The 17,554-nt window shown below is 40.4% G+C and overlaps 1 protein-coding gene and 1 long non-coding RNA gene across 6 annotated transcripts in view; both read left to right on the top strand.

Annotated features, from left to right (window-relative positions):
• Positions 1-6,290, top strand: part of CEP89 (centrosomal protein 89) — a 93,723-nt gene extending 87,433 nt beyond the window's left edge. For all 5 annotated transcript variants that reach the window (XM_072980676.2, XM_072980677.2, XM_078380352.1 and 2 more), the window contains one exon: positions 5,315-6,290. In XM_072980676.2, coding sequence (XP_072836777.2) covers positions 5,315-5,546 — 232 coding nt within the window. In that variant the 3' untranslated portion in view covers positions 5,547-6,290. The remainder of the gene's footprint in view (positions 1-5,314) is intronic.
• The window catches only part of LOC144584358 (uncharacterized), a 131,609-nt gene that overhangs the window by 94,749 nt on the left and 19,306 nt on the right, over positions 1-17,554 (top strand). The gene's annotated exons all lie outside the window — the stretch shown is intronic.

Here is a 17,554-nt window from a genome sequence, read left to right as displayed (position 1 = left end):
CAATCAAGGGAGGTAACAATGCTGATCTATTCTGCCTTGGTCTGATCTCCTTTGGAGTATTGTGTCCAGATCTAGGCACGACAGTTTATATACATCAAGAAGTTGGAACATGTCCAAACAAGGACAACCAGGGTGATAAAGAGTTTGGAAACCAAGCTCTGCAAGGAGTACTTGTTTAATTTTTGAAGAGAAAACCACAAAGAGTATGGCTTAATAAGAAGCTGGTGGCATATACCAAGTTCCAGGTCTGTAGAGCCTGTGTCCTGAGTACACTCCTATACTGCAGTAAGTCCTGGACCCTTTGTGCATGGCAGGAGAAGAATGTGAACATGTTCCATATGCATTGTCTCTGACACGTTTTTGGTATCATCTGGCAGGACAAAGTTCCAAATAGAGTAGTCCTAGAATGAGCTGGAATTTTTAGCATATACACGTCTACATTGGCTTGGGCATGTCGTGAGAATGGCTGATGGTAGGAGTCCAAAAGCTTCCCTGTATTGGAGAATTAGGGCAGGGAAATCACCCCAGAGGGAGACCACAGCTGTGATACAAGGATATCTGCAAGGGGGATCTGAAGGCCTTAGAAATGGACCTCAACAGATGGGAAACCTTGACATATGAGTGTTCAGCCTGGATGCAGGCGGTGCATCATAGCCTCTCCCATTTTGAAGAGACACTTGTCCAGCAGGCCAAGGCAAAGAGGCAGTCGTGAAACCAGCCAAATCAGGGAGCTAGATGCGGGGACGGATTGTATTTTTCTTCAGCGTGGAAGGGATTGTGACAGCCGAATTGGCCTTCTCAGCCACACTAGACACTGTTTCAAGTCCTCTATTCAGAGCATGTTACCATAGTCTCTTGAGACTGAAGGATGCCTAATTAGAAGAGAAAACTGAGAGATGATATGATAGCTATTTTCAAATATTTGAAGGGCTGTCACACAGAAGCAGGAGTCAGCTTGTTTTGTGGATCTCTAGAGGGCAGGAACTGAAATAATGGATTCAAATTAAAGGAAAGGCAATTTTGATTCATGATTATGAAGAATTTCCTAATGGTGAGAGCTGTTTGACAACGGAATGGACTGCTTTGTTGGTTAGTGGATTTCCCAGCATGAGAGGTGTTTAAATAGTTGGGTTGTCCACCTATTTTAGACAGATTTCCTGCTTTAGCAGGGAACTAGACTCAGTGACACCTGCAGTCCTCTTCAGCCTAGGAGTCATCTGTGATTCTGTTCTGGGTGTTTGACACTTGAGCAACAAGGTAGTAGAGCCAAAAGGTAGGGTAACTTCCACATATCCATATGACGTAATCAGATCAAGCATGTGGATCATATTGTCTGAACCACTATAATTCTGTACAAGATGAGGCAAGCCAGATCACAGCTGACTTAGATGAGCAGCAGTCAGGACCATGGATAGCTGCCATTTTGCTCTGCTGATTGAGTTGGAAAAAGTGGTCTCTGGAAGAGACTGTCGTATATAAAGGCTGAGAGAGGGAGTTGTCTTTTTCTGACTCCCCCACTCCTGGATGGCGAACTATAATTCCTAAAGGACCTCTGGCAGTTTCTGCGATCTTTAGCTCCCCTGTAGCTGAAGGACAGGAAAAGCTGCAGAGGAGTCATTTTCAGAGTCAAACATGGCTATGTCTCTGAGCTGGAAAGATATAGGAGGGCTTCAGAAGGCTCCTTTCAATCCAGGATGGGCCATGACAACTTCAGAAATTCTCCTGAGGAAAAAGAGAAACAGAACAGAATAGTGTCAAGAAACAAAGACTTGTCTGCACAAGCATTGTGGAGCACCTGGTGCCTTGGATCTGGGTGACCCATTCGAGGTTTCCTTTTTAAAAAACTGATATTGTAATGTTACCGTATTTTTTAAAATTTTGAAACTCTGGTTTTAATCTGTAGGCTTCTGTGAGCATTATGTAAACAACAAAACAGAGGACTGATAATTCCTGTATGTATGAATGAATAAATAAATGCATATATAGAATCATAGAATAGTGAAGTTGGAAGGGGCCTATAAGGCCATCATGTCCAACCCCCTGCTCAATGCGGGAATATAAATCAAAGCAGATCTGCCAGGTGGTTGTCTAAGTTTCTCTTGAATGCCTTCAGTGTTGGAGCAACTCACCACCTCTCAAGATAATTGGTTCTATTGCCATACTGCTCTAACAGTTAAGAGGTTCTTCCTGATATTCAATCAAAATCTGGCTTCCTGTAACTTGAGACCATTGTTGAATGTCCTGCACTCAAGGAGGATTGAGGAGAGATCCTGCCCCTCCTCTGTATGACAGCCTTTCAAGTATTTGAAAATTGTGATCATGTCACCTCTCTGTCTTCTTTTCTCAAGGCTAAACATGCCCAGTTCTTTCAGTCTTTCCTCACAGGGCTTGGTTTCCAGCCCCGTAATGATCCTTGTCGCCCTCCTGAGAACTGGTTCCAGTTTGTTAGCATGCTTCTTGAAGTGTGGTGTTCAGAACTGGACACAGTACTCAAGGTGAGGCCTAACCAGTGCTGAATAGAGAGGGACTAGCATCTTGTGGGATTTTGAAACTATACTTCAGTTAATACAGCCTAAAATAGCATTTGCCCTTTTTGTAGCCACATCACACTATTGGCCCATATTCAGCTTGTGATCTATGACAATTCCAAGATCCTTCCTGCACTAGGTATCCCCCCCCATCTTGTAACTGTGCATTGTTTTCTTTTTCCGAGGCGCAGTACTCCCTGTTGAATTTCATTGTGTTGTTTTCAGCCCAGTGCTCCAGCCTATCGATATCATTTTGAATTTTGTTTCTTTCTTCCAGGATATTAGCTATTCCACCCAATTTTGTGTCATCCACAAATCTGACTAGCATTCCCTGCACTCCCTCTGTTTTCTAGGGCATTAGCTATTCCGCTCAGTTTTGTATCATCTGCATATTTGACAAACATTCCCTGCACCCCCTCATCCAAACCATTAATAAAAATATTGAAGAGCACCAGGCCTGTGACTGAGCCTTGGGGTACCGCACTTGTTACTTCCTCCCAGTTAGACAAGGACCCATAAATCATCACCCTCTGAGTAGAATTCTGTAGCCAATGATGTATCCACCTGGCACTTGATCTATCCAGCCCACACCTAGTTAGCTTGTGGGTTTATCCAACCATGGTAGCTGAATGGAAACTGTTTTTAGGTGGCAGCATGCCATTGAACAGTTGTTCGGGATTAATAGTGGCAGAGGGCTATTGCCTTGAAGTCTGGTTTAAATATTGCCTCCAGATTCTGGAGGCTTATGATTGGACCATTCTGTGGACCAGGATCCTGGGTTAGATAAATATATGCCTTGATTCCAACAAGATTTATTTTATATATGCACAAATATTTATATTATTTGTTGGTTTTTTTAATTTGGATTCCTGCATTTGTGTTTTTTTTTACCAGCAAATTACCACAAAACCCTTTCGTTTTTGTGCACTCACAAGATCTTAAGACGATTTAACACATAAAGCTGCCAAATACACTTAGACTAGGGTTGCAAGTTTATGGTTACTTTATTCTTGCAAATAAGACAAAAACCAGGTTTTTTCTGATGCCCCCACAAGGAGGGAATGGTAAACTACTTCTGTGTATTCTCTACCTAGAATACCCTTGAAATAACTGACTTGACTGCATGCAGTTGTTATTATAATGTACAGTGGTGCCTCACATTGCAACGTTAATTTATTCCGCAAAAATCGCTGCAGAACGAAAATGTCGCAATGTGAAATTAAAAAGCCCATAGAAACGCATTAAAGTGTGATTAATGCATTCCTATGGGCTTAAAACTCACAGTTCAGTGAAGATCCTCCATGGTGCAACCATTTCTGGTGCCTCTTAAGCGAGGAATCCGTCCCAGAAAACAGCGAGCGGCCATTTTGTTTACCTGGCGGCCATTTTGAAACCACTGATCAGCTGTTTTAAAATCATCGCTTTGCGATGCTCGGTTCCCGAAGCAGGGAACTGATCATCGCAAAGGGAAATTCCCCCATAGGGAACATCGCAAAGCGATCGCTTTTGCAATAAAAAAAAATGCGTTGCAAAGCGATTTCGTCGCTAAACGGAGTGATCACTATGTGAGGCACCACTGTATGTCATTCTACATATTTCATATTTTAGCCTTTTTCTGAGAAATTCAGAGAGGTGTTTCTGCAGAAAAAAATATTTGGCTACAAAACTTTAGATTTAGTACAGAATACAAACATTTTGATACAAAATACTTTTTTGTTTTTTAATATTTTTACAGAAAAAAATTGAAGAAAGAAAATGTGTTTCTGTTGTCATGCAGAAGCAAAAAATCTCATAGCAATTGGCAGTTTGTTAATTTCTATATTGAGACTCCTTTTGGCTGAGGCTCAGAAAATCTGCATATGTTGCATCCTTCACAGAGAGAAAAGAACTTATACACTCCACTTTTGTTTATTCTGACAGAAGTTCTTCAAGCCTTTGGTTTTTCTTGTCCCTTGGAACATACAGTATTTCTTCTTCAGTGCTGGAGATGGGAATTGAACGTGGGGCCCTCTTTATGCAAAATATGTGCTCAACTATGGAACTGACAGTAAAGAGAATTACGGTATCATGTGAGCCTAAAATAACAGAAAAGGCAAAATGCTGTAGGAATCATGTAAACTTAAAGGATCCCTTATCCCAGTGTCTATGTTTGTTTCAGACACTATGCTTCATTGAAACATAGTGAAGCATAGAATCATAGAATCCTGGAGTTGGAAGGAGCCTCTAAGACCATCAAGTCCAATGGCCTCCTCAATCCAGGAATCCAAATCAAAGTATATATCACAGATGGTTGTCTAATTTTCTCTCCCTTAGAGGTGATCCTCATGGAAAAAATGCAATGTGCAACCTTCTTGAAATTAACAGAAATTTCATAAAGAATTCTTACAGCTGCGCATGACATTTTCAATATGGGCCAAGGAACTCTTTGTGTGCTTTCAAAATCAAGGCTCTTTAAGCAGGCTTTCCCTCCTGACATCACCTGATTACTTTTGCCATCTTGGATTATATTATTACTGTTATGTTTATTTTATTACATTGTTTTTACTTTTATCTATTATTGTTAGCCGCCCAGAGTAGACTTCGGTCTAGATGGGCAGGATATAAATTGAATGAATGAACGAATGAATGAACGAATGAACGAACGAACAAATAAATAAATAAATAAATACAATAAATACAATAAGGTACAAATGAATAATAAAAATAATTACCCTACCAATGCTAATTTGATAGTTCAGCTTAATAGCTGTCTTTAAAAACCTTTGAATTTTCTTTTTTCTTCCCAGGGAAATGGAAGGTGAACTTGAAATAATTTGGGAATCAACCACCAAAGAAAACAGGAGGATGAAGGAGCTCCTGCATAAATCTCTGGAGAAGAAGAACGCACAGAGTCCTGTCAAAGCTTATTTGGCTGACATTTCTCAGAAAGATCTGCTGGATGGGTATGGTTTTAGCTACTGTGAGGTAGAGCTTTCCTCACCTGCTAAAACTCTGAGTCCACTGGAACCTGTACATTAAGGACACAAATGGTTCTGCTTCTTCCATGATTTAATAGATCTAGGGGGGAAAGTACAACAGTTGAATTGAAATCCAGTCAGCAGCAAAACCTGATTGACCAGAGGAGACTTTGTTTTCACCAAAGAGTTTTATTCTGGTGGTGTCAGTGATCGTATTTTTTCAGTACAAAACAGTGGATAAGATTAGATAGAACGAAACCCATGGAGATCTTAATGTATAAACTGCACAGAATAGATTTTTGTAACGTTTACATTTCCCTATATTGTCAATAAGCCTTCTAGTTATTCAAATTAAAGAAAACTATAGTGTACCCAGAACTGATGCAAGAGAATTGTTTGCACTATTTGAAGTTTATTAGAAAATTATAAAACTGGGAACTGTAATTGCTGAACTGGGTTTGACTTATAAAGGCAGGGGCGAAAAGCTTAACTGAATAGTATAATGTGATTTTGCAGCATTCAGCAGAAAACTAAATGGAACACTTGGTTTGCAAATCCTTTCTTTTGCATAAAAATATGTTTTGAAATGAAATTTAAAAACAAATTATTATTTTTAAAGGGAAGAACATAAAAACCAAAGAGCAAGTTTTGTCTGAATTTGTGAGAAATTATAGTAAACCCATCTTTATGAATGGAGCTCAAAGTACTTAATGTTTGAACATGTGAGTTATGAAACTGAACTATAATGAGGGGAAAATGCATTGTATTTGTTTGGGACATGGACAGAAGTGTGAAAGAGACAAAAGGAAATCATGGGGCCATAACATCTATTTTACAGTTCTGGTGTAGTGGATAAAGTGACAGGTTAGGACCCTGGATAACAGGGTTCAAATCCCCCCTAGGCCATGAAAACCCACTTGGGGGAGTGGAACTGGTAAAATCGCTCCTTAAATTTCTCACTTACATTGAAAACCTTATTAGTTCTGTTGCTAATAAAAGGCATTATGCTAGAACTGCATTTTTTCCCTTCCCACTCCTAAAACGGACTAACACAGCTATCTACGCTTTTTTAAGGTATAGCATTTGATCTTCCTACACAAAACAGTTCTGTCTTTCCCTTTGCAGAACAGTCAGTCCAAAAAGCATTTTTCTTCACAACATAACACATAGTTACATATTAGCCAGTTTTGAGCAGAACATAAATGGATGCTTAACTTCACCTTATGGCCAGCATGGATGTGACATAGTAACAAAGTACTGTTTGCAGTGAAACAGAAGCAACCAATCTGAATCACCACACAAATGTAAAGCACATAATACCATTAATGGCTGTGTTGTTTTATTTTGAGGGGACAGCACATTTACACTGTTATACTCACTGCTTTACATTGTAGCCAAGTGTCATTTTTTCAGTGTTGTCACATGACAAGATAAACTACAATATTTAAGAAATGTGAGGGGGTGTGCTTGCTTCTGTGATATACTGTATATTCTTACAAACAAACAGCTGTGTATTATAGTTGCACTTTGTACATATAGGCCACTATCCTATTGCATAGCTCTGCCTATACAACAGGAGTGATGTCATTGGCAGTGGCAGTTGGGTGATAATTAAAGTGGTCCTTTTTAGTTTGCAAGGCTATATACAATATGTATAGAGTTACAGTTGTGTTCAAAATTATTCAACCCCCACTGAAATTGAATGTTTTGGCCATTTTGACATTGATTTTGATCATTCAGTCATCTTGCTTACATTTACATGAAAGAGGCACTTGTAGGTCAGAGAAATATAACCTTAAGTTTATAATGAAATAACCACAAATGTCTTTTCTGTGCTCACATCATTATTAGTTTTTATTCAACCCCCAAGTGACATTCAATCTTAGTACTTAGTACAACATCCTTTTACAGTTATAACAGCTTTTAAACGTGAAGCATAGCTTGACACAAGTGTCTTGCAGCGATCTACGGGTATCTTCGCCCATTCTTCATGGGCAAAAGCCTCCAGTTCAGTCAAATTCTTAGGCTTGCGCACTGCAACTGCTTTCTTTAAGTCCCACCAGAGGTTCTCAATCGGATTTAAGTCTGGTGACTGCGATGGCTACTCCAAAATGTTCCAGCCTTTCCTCTGCAACCATGCTCTAGTGGACTTGGAGGTATGCTTGGGATCATTGTCCTGTTGAAAGGTCCAACGTCTCCCAAGCCTCAGGTGTGTGACGGACTGCATCACATTTTCATCCAATATCTCCTGGTACTGAAGAGAATTCATGGTACCTTGTACATGCTGAAGCTTCCCTGTACCTGCAGAAGCAAAACAGCCCCAAAGCATTATTGACCCTCCACCATGCTTCACAGTAGGCAAGGTGTTCTTTTCGTCATATGCCTTGTTCTTCCTCCTCCAAACATAGCGTTGATCCATGGGCCCAAACAGTTCTAATTTTGTTTCATCAGTCCACAGAACACTATCCCACAACTTTTGTGGTTTGCCCACATGACTTTTGGCATACTGCAGTCGACTCTTCTTATTCTTGGGAGACAGCAAGGGGGTGCGCCTGGGGGTTCTGGCATGGAGACATTCATTACGCAGTGTGCGCCTTATTGTCTGAGCTGAAACTTCTATACCCACATCTGACAAATCTTGTTTCAGTTCCTCAGCAGTCACACGGGGACTTTTCACCACTCTATGCTTTAGGTAGCGCACAGCAGTCGAAGTCAGCATCTTCTTTCTTCCATGACCAGGTAGCATTTCAACAGTGCCCTTTGCCTTGAATTTGCGAATGATGCTTCCTATGGTGTCTCTTGGTATGTTTAACTTCTTTGCAATCTTCTTATAGCCATTGCCCTTCCTGTGAAGACAAATCACCTCTTCTCTTGTCTTCCTGGACCATTCTCTTGACTTCACCATGTTTGTAACCACACCAGTAAATGCCTAGAAGGAGCTGAGTATCACAGTCATTTTAAAGCTGCCTAATTGGTGCTTATTATGCTTGATTGGTGCTCGGTGACATCCACAGGTGTTTTCAATACCTGTTCGAAAACACCTGAATGAACCTCTCTTCTTCAGAGTGGTAGTCTTTAAGGGGTTGAATAATTGTGGCAATGAAGAAACCACAAAAGAAACATTTACTACTGTATTACATAAACAATTGATGTTATTTTAGTTGCATTTGGTTCTTTAAAACGTCCTTGTAGGATTTCATTCTGAATACAATTCCAAATGTACACTATAGTCCCTAAACCCCTTTACAGCATTGGGGGTTGAATAATTTTGAACACAACTGTATATGAAGCTGGACACACTCTGAAATAAAAAGGAACACTTTAATTAGGAGCTGCTACCAGTGATGTCACTCCCATTATGCAAATGGAGCTATGCAATAGGCACTAGCCTATATGTACAAATTGCAAGAATAATATACAGGTGCTTATTTGTAGGCATAAACCTATTTCTTAGAGAATTGATGGGTAACAAGATATTCAGGCAAAATGAAACAATGGAACCAATTATCTTGAGAGTTGGTGAGTTCTCCAACACTGGGGGCATTCAAGAGAAATTTGGACAACCACCTGGCAGATATCCTTTGATTTATATTCCTGCACTGAGCAGAGGGTTGGACTTGATGGCCTCATAGGCCTCTTCCAACTTCACTGTTCTATGATTCTATTAATGCCACACCATGTTTTGGTGTTATGTGCTTTTTCGTTCATGTGGTAATTCAGATTGATTGTTTCCAAAACAAACAGTACTTTGCTGCTACGTCTCATCCATGCTTCCTGACCCAATCAAAACCACATTTTGAGCTAGTTATACCAATAAGGTTACATGTGAACAAGCTGAGAGAGTTGAAGGGACATTTATTAACAAGTATTGGATCTCCTTATATTTAAATTAAGTCATGGCAAGCCATGTTTTTATGAAACATATGAATCGTCTTACATCAGTTGTCTGCAATGGAGAGTGTTAATATGTTTTGACAAGTCAAGGTTATGCTTCATTGATTTAATCCAGACTACTTCCTAATGCAAAAGGTCATGAAAAAATCTGTATATAATTTCCACAGGATTTCAGTTGCCCAAAATACTACTTCATATTTGTGCAAAAGGTGTAATTTAGTAACTTAGTGGTGAATTGTCATAATTTAAGAAATCACTGTCACGTTCCTGCCTGTCCCTTGTTTGTTTCACCAAGCAAAGGCACAAGCTACGTGTCGTTCAGCTGCCACCAGTTGGTTACATCAACGTTATTCACTATTAATGACAGAGGTCCGGGCAATGTGTCATTTAAGAACCAAGTAGAAATTGTTTATTGTTACAGGTGATAACAGTCCAGTCAATGTCACTAACTCTCACTCTTAACTGCTCTTTCTCTCCCTCTCCCTCCTTTTCTTCACCCCACTGAACTCCGCCCCTCACCAAGTCCTATTGGTGCATGCAAATATCAACATGAATATTAATGATCAGGGTGAATGTTATAATCGCCATAGAAATTTTTGTGATGTCTATGGAGATTTCATATGACAATTTGCTGGTAAAAGTTATTCTGGTTGTGTAACTATGCAACAGGATTTCAGCCAATGTTACTTGTACATACTTTTTGGAAACAAGTAATAAAATCTTTGTTGTCTGGAGTATCTATAGCACAGTCCTTTGCTTGTGTACTGAGAAGTAAATCCCACAGAGTTCTGTTGACCTTAGCTACAGTAGGATTCTTTTTGAATGTACAGTAGCTCTGATGATCTTCAACTGTTTTTATCACTGCAATCTTCCACTGAGTGAATGTACCCTTGCCCAAAAGAGTAATACAGGAGGCCTGCTCTTTATTAAATGTTGCCATGCCTGTTATTATCCATAAAGAGTTTCTTTTCAAATTTTAGGCTACAGAAATTGATGTGGTTTAATTATGCCAAAATTATAACCACCACAAAATGCAACAAATGTTACTGTCAGCAAGGGACAAAAGGGACCCCCTCACCACTGCAGGAGTATACCGGATACCTTGCAGTTGTGGACAGGTATATACTGGAACCACAAAACACAGCATTCACACCAGAATCAAAAAACATGAGAGACACTGCAGACTAAACCAACCAGAAAAATCTGCAGTAGCTGAACATGCCCTAAAACAAGCTGGACATGAAATTCTATTTCAAAATACTGAAATACTGGAGAACACCAGCAATCATTATGTCAGACTGCACAGGTAAGCCATTGAAATCCACAAGCACCAGCAGAACTTCAGCAAAAAAGAGGAAAGTTTGAAACTCAACAAAACTTGGCTCCCAGCTCTCAAAAATACAGCGTGCAAAAGGTCAGCGAACTCTACCCAGCCACAAGGACCAGGGATTACTACACACAAAAGACCAGCTAAAGACACCCATCAATCACAGTGACAGATAATCTCTCCTCCTTATCACAACAATACACCCTCAACAAGACACACTAATCACCCAGCTCCTGAAAAGGACAAAAGCTGATCTCACAGCCATAAATACTCAACTCCCAAGCAAACTACACCAGAGCACAGAGTGCTGTCCTCTGAAGATGCCGGCCACAGAGACTGGCGAAACGTTAGGAAGAACAATCTTCAGAACACGGCCAAAGAGCCCGAAAAACCCACAACAACTTTATTTTATTGATAATTATCTCACAAAAGATGGGCAGTTTCTTCTGTGATGGTGCCATCTGCAAGATCTCATGTTAAAAAAATAATTATTCTTTTTTAAAATGTAAGTCATAAGCTGACTTTATAAAATTAACATTGTTTAATAATATTGAATAATATTGAACAGCAGTCATAGGGTACCCAGTGTGGTGTAGCGGATAGAGTAATGGAGCAGGACTGGGGAGACCTGAGTTTGATCCTCCAGCTCTAACATGGAAACTCATGGGGGGGGGTAGAAATAATAAAACCACTCCTTCAATATCTTGAAATCCCTATTAGGGTCACTCAAAGTCATTTCTGATTTGACTGCACATAACATTAATAATAGTAGTAGCAATAATCACGGCAGCATAGTTTGTAGTTCAGTTCCTTGGAGGACTTCATGGTTTCCTTTCCCCTGTAGACAACTTTTAATCTTCCCTCTGCTCTCAAATGTTTATCAAGTTACTGATCTATAGGAGTTTATTCTAGACCTCCTCCTTTTTCTAGCAGCTGTTAGCAAAAGGGCTCTCTTAGAAACCTTGGGATGTCATCATCATCTACATGTTTTCGTTAAGAATATGAAAAGCGATTAGTGAGGCAGAACCATGCCAGAAAGTCTGGTTCTTCTGTGTGTTTTAAGTTCTGCCTTGTTTTTTCACTTTATTCCAAATTTAGCTTGTGCAGAAATTAGGTTGACAAGTCTGTAATTTGTTAAATATTGTTGTTAACTTGGCTGCATTCCAGTCAATCAGTAAGGAGTCTGATTTCAGTGACAAGTTACATGTTTCAGTTAATAGTTGAGCAATTTCACATTTAAGCCTCTAAGAACTGTGAAGTGAATGCCATCTGGCCCTCACAACTTGTTACTTTTTAATTTGTCCATTAGTTCTAAAGTACCTTCGCTTGTCACCTCTGTTTGACATGATTCTCTAGATGCCTTACTGAGATGAGCCAATCAATGTTCAGGGCCAGAGATATGTTGTGTCGCAAGAAGAGTTGACAATAGTTTTTTAAAAAAACCCATTCACTTTCTTTGCCTTTTCTCCCTTTGCTTTCAGCATTCTTTCTGGCTCATGCCTGTCTGAACTATGTAGCCCTTCTTCACCCTGCAGGAAGTCCCTAGAGGTGTTAAATACCTGCTTGCCTTAATGCCATGTGAGAGAATGAAAAAGTACAGAAACGTTCTCTTTGCCTGCAAGACAGCAAGATATTTTCTGGTGGTTTTCCCAAGAGATTTTGCATTTGAGCTAATAAATATTGTGTACAGATAATGCAAATTATACATAATTGTGGTTACTGCTGCTTTGTTAACTTTTAAAGAATTTAGAAGCATCCCATGGGTTATTGGCATCTTCTCAAACAATCTCCCAGACCTGCTCTGCTTGGTCTGTGTGTGTTCATTGTTTCTGAGAGGGATATGAAATAGTTTTGTTCAATGGCATATTGTGCACACTGCTGGATGGGGAGGGAAGAACTCTTATACTGGGGGTGAGTAATCTTGCAGGGCTTGAAAATTCCTTGTCAAGTTGTCTTGTGTTTTAATAGCTGAAAATAGACAAAAATGAAGAATTTAGTGAGGGTTTTTTTAACATTCCTAGTCAGATCAATGCTAGCAGCAGGATGACAATCAAATGGGACCAATCTGCATCCTCTCTTAGGCCATTATGGTTTCATTATTTACACATGCATCCTGCAGCATATATAGGTATGGCTAGCTCTGTCATTAGGCAGAGTAAGGCAGCTACTGGGTGTTGATGGATGGAAAGCAGCAGCAAGGTGTTGGAGCGCAGGGATGTGTGTCTTGTAGCTTTCTCTACATCCCCTAAGCTAGTTGGTCATCTCCAGGTGAAAGAAAGCTGTCCTCTCACTAGTATTAAAGTAACATTCAGTTGCCAGTTTATAGAATGAGAAAAAACACTATCTTGCCCTTTGCTTCAGGCTGCCAAATGTCTTGGGAATGCTCTGTACATAAAAAGCTGATATATACTAGATATGTTTTTAACCCAATTCTGTCCTCTTTGACTGGCAGCTGTTCTGAGGATCTGCAGATGTGAGACATACATACTTATCCTATCCTTGGAACTGGGGGTACTGGACTTGAACCTGAGAGCAATCTTTTGCTTGCAAATGCTGTACTTTGCCACTGCACTCTTGCCCGCTCCCCTCTCCATGCCAGAAAGGGGGATTGTATGGCATAAAGGCAGATCCTATAGTGCTGCTTCTGCATGGCCGTGCAGGAGAGAGGAGGCTTGCCTTATTTATAAGGAGATGAAAGATTAAAACCAAACCCTACAGTACTTCATCACCAATTGTAGATAGAGGACAGACAGTCCCTTCCCTCAGGGGAAGCCACTTCTTCCTTTTTAAGGAGGCAAGAGCATTGCTTTGATATGTTTCTGAAAAGTGAGCCTGCACTGGCTTTGTCAGAAGGAGGGAGCAAATTCCCAAGATGATGTGAAACATATAAGGCATGTTCCCACTTCCAGGGAGAATGGAAACCCTTCAGGGTAAAGCACCAATCCCTTAACAAACAATGTTTTAACAAACAGCTTGAAGCAGGGGAGAAGAATATATTATTTATTGAGCTCTTCGACTATTTCAAGGAAGTTGACTATAGTTATTTAACAACTGTCCATGTTTAATTTAAGGGTATTACAAATGTGGAGGCCAGCTGTGCCCCCGCATTCACTCTGGCAACACAATTACAGGACCTAGCAATGTCACAACATCAAAAACACTTTCATTTGTTCCTCTGCCAATGTGATCTATGCCATCTTTTGCCAAAAATGCCCTTCCACACTCTGCCTAGGACAAACAGGACAATCTGTGCTCAAAAGAATGAATGGACATAAATCAAACATCAAGAATGGCAAAATACAGAAACCTGTTTAAAATAATTTCAGTCTACCTTCACAAGATTTGAAAGTTGTCATTCTGGAAAGGAAAAATTATAGGACAAGGATTCAGGGAGAGACAGTTGAGATAAAATACAGTATATACATATGCTTAGTACCCATCTCGATTGATTAAATATTAGCCAAGGATTCTTAACCAATTTCCAAATTTAGAATTCTACAATATATTGTATCTGCTGTAAAATGTCTGAAGAAGTGGATTTATCTGTGAAAGCTCATATTAAAATATCGCAGTTAGTCTTTAAGGTGCCACAATGTTTTTGTCTTCCCAATTTTTGAACACTTTTGTTTTTGCCTGACATGCTAGTACAGGTTGTCATGGCTACATCTTCTCAATATAGATAGTGTCATGATAAACATGAGGGAAATGTACAAGAGCTAGCAGCACAAACAGCTTTTGTTTTCATAGCAGCTTAGCCATGACTAAGAAACTGAGCTCTGCCCAGGAAGATCCACAGTTCAAATATGGTTTCTGCAACTGACACAGTAGATAATTTTAGGAAGGCATTGCTATTAGTAGCCTCTTCTCCATCTACATAGGGGAATGCCAATACAGTATGGCAACCCTGACAGGGCATTTCTGGTGGTTATAGTCTAAAAATGTAATATTCCCAAGCTCTGGCAAGAATCATCCACATCGTCATCGTTTAGTCGTTTAATCGTGTCTGACTTCGTGACCCCACTGACCAGAGCACGCCAGGCCCTCCTATCTTCCACTGCCTCCCGGAGTTGTGTCAAATTCATTCTGGTAGCTTGGATGACATTGCCCAACCATTTCATCCTCTGTTGTCCCCTTCTCCTCTTGCCTTCACACTTTCCTAACATCAAGGTCTTTTCCAAGGATTCTTCTCTTCTCATGAGATGTCCAAAGTATTGGAGCCTCAGCTTCAGGATCTGTCCTTCCAGTGAGCACTCAGGGTTCATTTCCTTTAGAATGGATAGGTTAGTTCTCCTTGCAGTCCAGGGGATTCTCAAGAGCCTCCTCCAGCACCACAATTCAAAAGCATCAGTTCTTTGGCGGTCAGCTTTCCTTATGGTCCAGCTCTCACTTCCATACATCACTACAGGAAAAACCATAACTTTGATTATGCGGAATTTTGTTGGCAGGGTGATGTCTCTGCTTTTTAAGATGCTGTCAAAGTTTGTCATCGCTTTCCTCCCAAGAAGCAAGCGTCTTTTAATTTAGTGGCTGCTGTCTCCATCTGCAGTGATCATGGAGCCCAAGAAAGTAAAATCTGTCACTGCCTCCATATCTTCCCCTTCTGTTTCCCAGGAGGTGATGGGACCAGTGGCCATGATCTTGGTTTTTTTGATGTTCAGCTTCAGACCGTTTTTTGCACTCTCCTCTTTCACCCTCATTACAAGATTCCTTAATTCCTCCTCACTTTCTGCCATCAGAGTGGTATCATCTGCATATCGGAGGTTGTTGATATTTCTTCCGGCAATCTTGATTCTGGCTTGGGATTCCTCCAGTCCAGCCTTTTGCATGATGTATTCTACATATAAGTTGAATAAGCAGGGGGACAATATACAGCCTTGTCGTACTCCTTTCCCATTTTGAACCAATCAGTTGTACCATATCGAGTTCTAACTGTTGCTTCCTGTCCCACATATAGGTTTCTCAGGAGATAGATAAGGTGGTGAGGCACTCCCATTTCTTTAAGGACTTGCCATAGTTTGTTGTGGTCCACACAGTCAAAGGCTTTTGCATAGTCAATGAAGCAGAAGTAGATGTTTTTCTAGAACTCTCTGGCTTTCTCTATAATCCAGCGCATGTTAGCAATTTGGTTTCTAATTCCTCTGCCCCACTGGCCTTGTTGTTAGCCAATCTTTCCAAGGCCCACTTGACTTCACTCTCCAGGATGTCTGGCTCAAGGTCAGCAACCACATTATTGGGGCTGTCCGGGACATCCAGATCTTTCTAGTATAATTCCTCTGTGTATTCTTGCCACCTCTTCTTGATATCTTCTGCTTCTGTAAGGTCTCTGCCATTTTTGTCCTTTATCATGTCTATCTTTGCACAAAATGTTCCTCTAATATCTCCAATTTTCCTGAACAGATCTCTGGTTTTTCCTTTTCTATTATTTTCCTCTATTTCTTTACATTGTTCATTTAAGAAGGCCCTCTTGTCTCTCCTTGCTATTCTTTGGAATTCTGCATCCCATTTTCTGTAACTTTCCCTATCTCCCTTGCATTTTGTTTCCCTTCTCTGCTATTTGTAAGGCCTCGTTGGACAGCCACTTTGCTTTCTTGCATTTTCTTTTCTTTGGGATGTTTTTTGTTGCTGCCTCCTGTACAATGTTACAAAGTTTACTCTATCCAAAGTTCTTCAGGCATTCTGTCCACCAAATCGAGTTCCTTAAATCTGTTTTTCACTTCCACTGTGTATTCATAAGTGATGTGGTTTAGATTATACCTGACTAGCCCAGTGGTTTTTCCTACTCTCTTCAGTTTAAGCTTGACTTTTGCTATGAGAAGCTGATGATCAGAGCCACAATCAGCTCCAGGTCTTGTTTTTTCTGACTGTATTGAGCTTCTCCATCTTTGGCTGCAGAGAATATAATCAATCTGATTTTGGTACTGCCCATCTGGTGATTTCCATGTGTAGAGTCGCCTCTTGGGTTGTTGGAAAAGAGTGTTTGTGATGACCAGCTTGTTCTCTTGACAAAACTCTATTAGCCTTTGCCCTGCTTCGTTTTGAACTCCAAGGTCAAACTTCCCTGTTGTTCCTCTTATCTCTTGACTCCCTACTTTAGCATTCCAATCCCCTAGAATGAGAAGAACATCTTTCTTTGGTGTCAGTTCTAGAAGGCGTTGTAAGTCTTCATAAAATTGGTCAATTTCAGCATTGGTGGTTGGTGCATAAACTTTGATTACCGTGATGTTGAAAGATCTGCCTTGGATTCGTATTGACATCATTCTATCATTTTTGAGATTATATCCCATTACAGCTTTTCGCACTCTTTTGTTGACTATGAGGGCTACTCCATTTCTTCTACGGGATTCTTGCCCACAATAGTAGATACTGTATGATAATCGTCTGAATAGAATTCGCCCATTCCTGTCCATTTTAGGTCACTGACACCCAGGATGTCAATGTTTATTCTTGCCATCTCCTGTTTGACCATATCCAGCTTCCCAAGTTTCATAGATCTTACATTCCAGGTTCCTCTGCAGTATTTTTCTTTGCAGCATCGGACTTTCCTTTCACTTCCAGGTGCGTCCGCAGCTGAGCGTCCTTTCAGCTTTGGCCCAACCACTTCATTAGCTCTGGAGCTACTTGTACTTGTCCTCCACTCTTCCTCAGTAACATGTTGGATGCCTTCTGACCTGAGGGTCCCATCTTCCAGCGTCATATCTTTTAGCCTTTTGTTTGTGTTCATGGGGTTTTCTTGGCAAAGATACTGGAATGGCATTGACTAAATGTAAGGTGGATTATGTTTAGTCAGAACTCTCCAGTATGACCTGTCCGTCTTGAGTGGCCCTGCACGGCATAGCCCATAGCTTCCC

Source organism: Pogona vitticeps, chromosome 10 (genome assembly GCF_051106095.1).
Source record: "Pogona vitticeps strain Pit_001003342236 chromosome 10, PviZW2.1, whole genome shotgun sequence".
In the NCBI taxonomy this organism is placed as follows: domain Eukaryota; kingdom Metazoa; phylum Chordata; class Lepidosauria; order Squamata; family Agamidae; genus Pogona; species Pogona vitticeps.
This window is presented reverse-complemented; position numbering and strand designations above follow the sequence as displayed.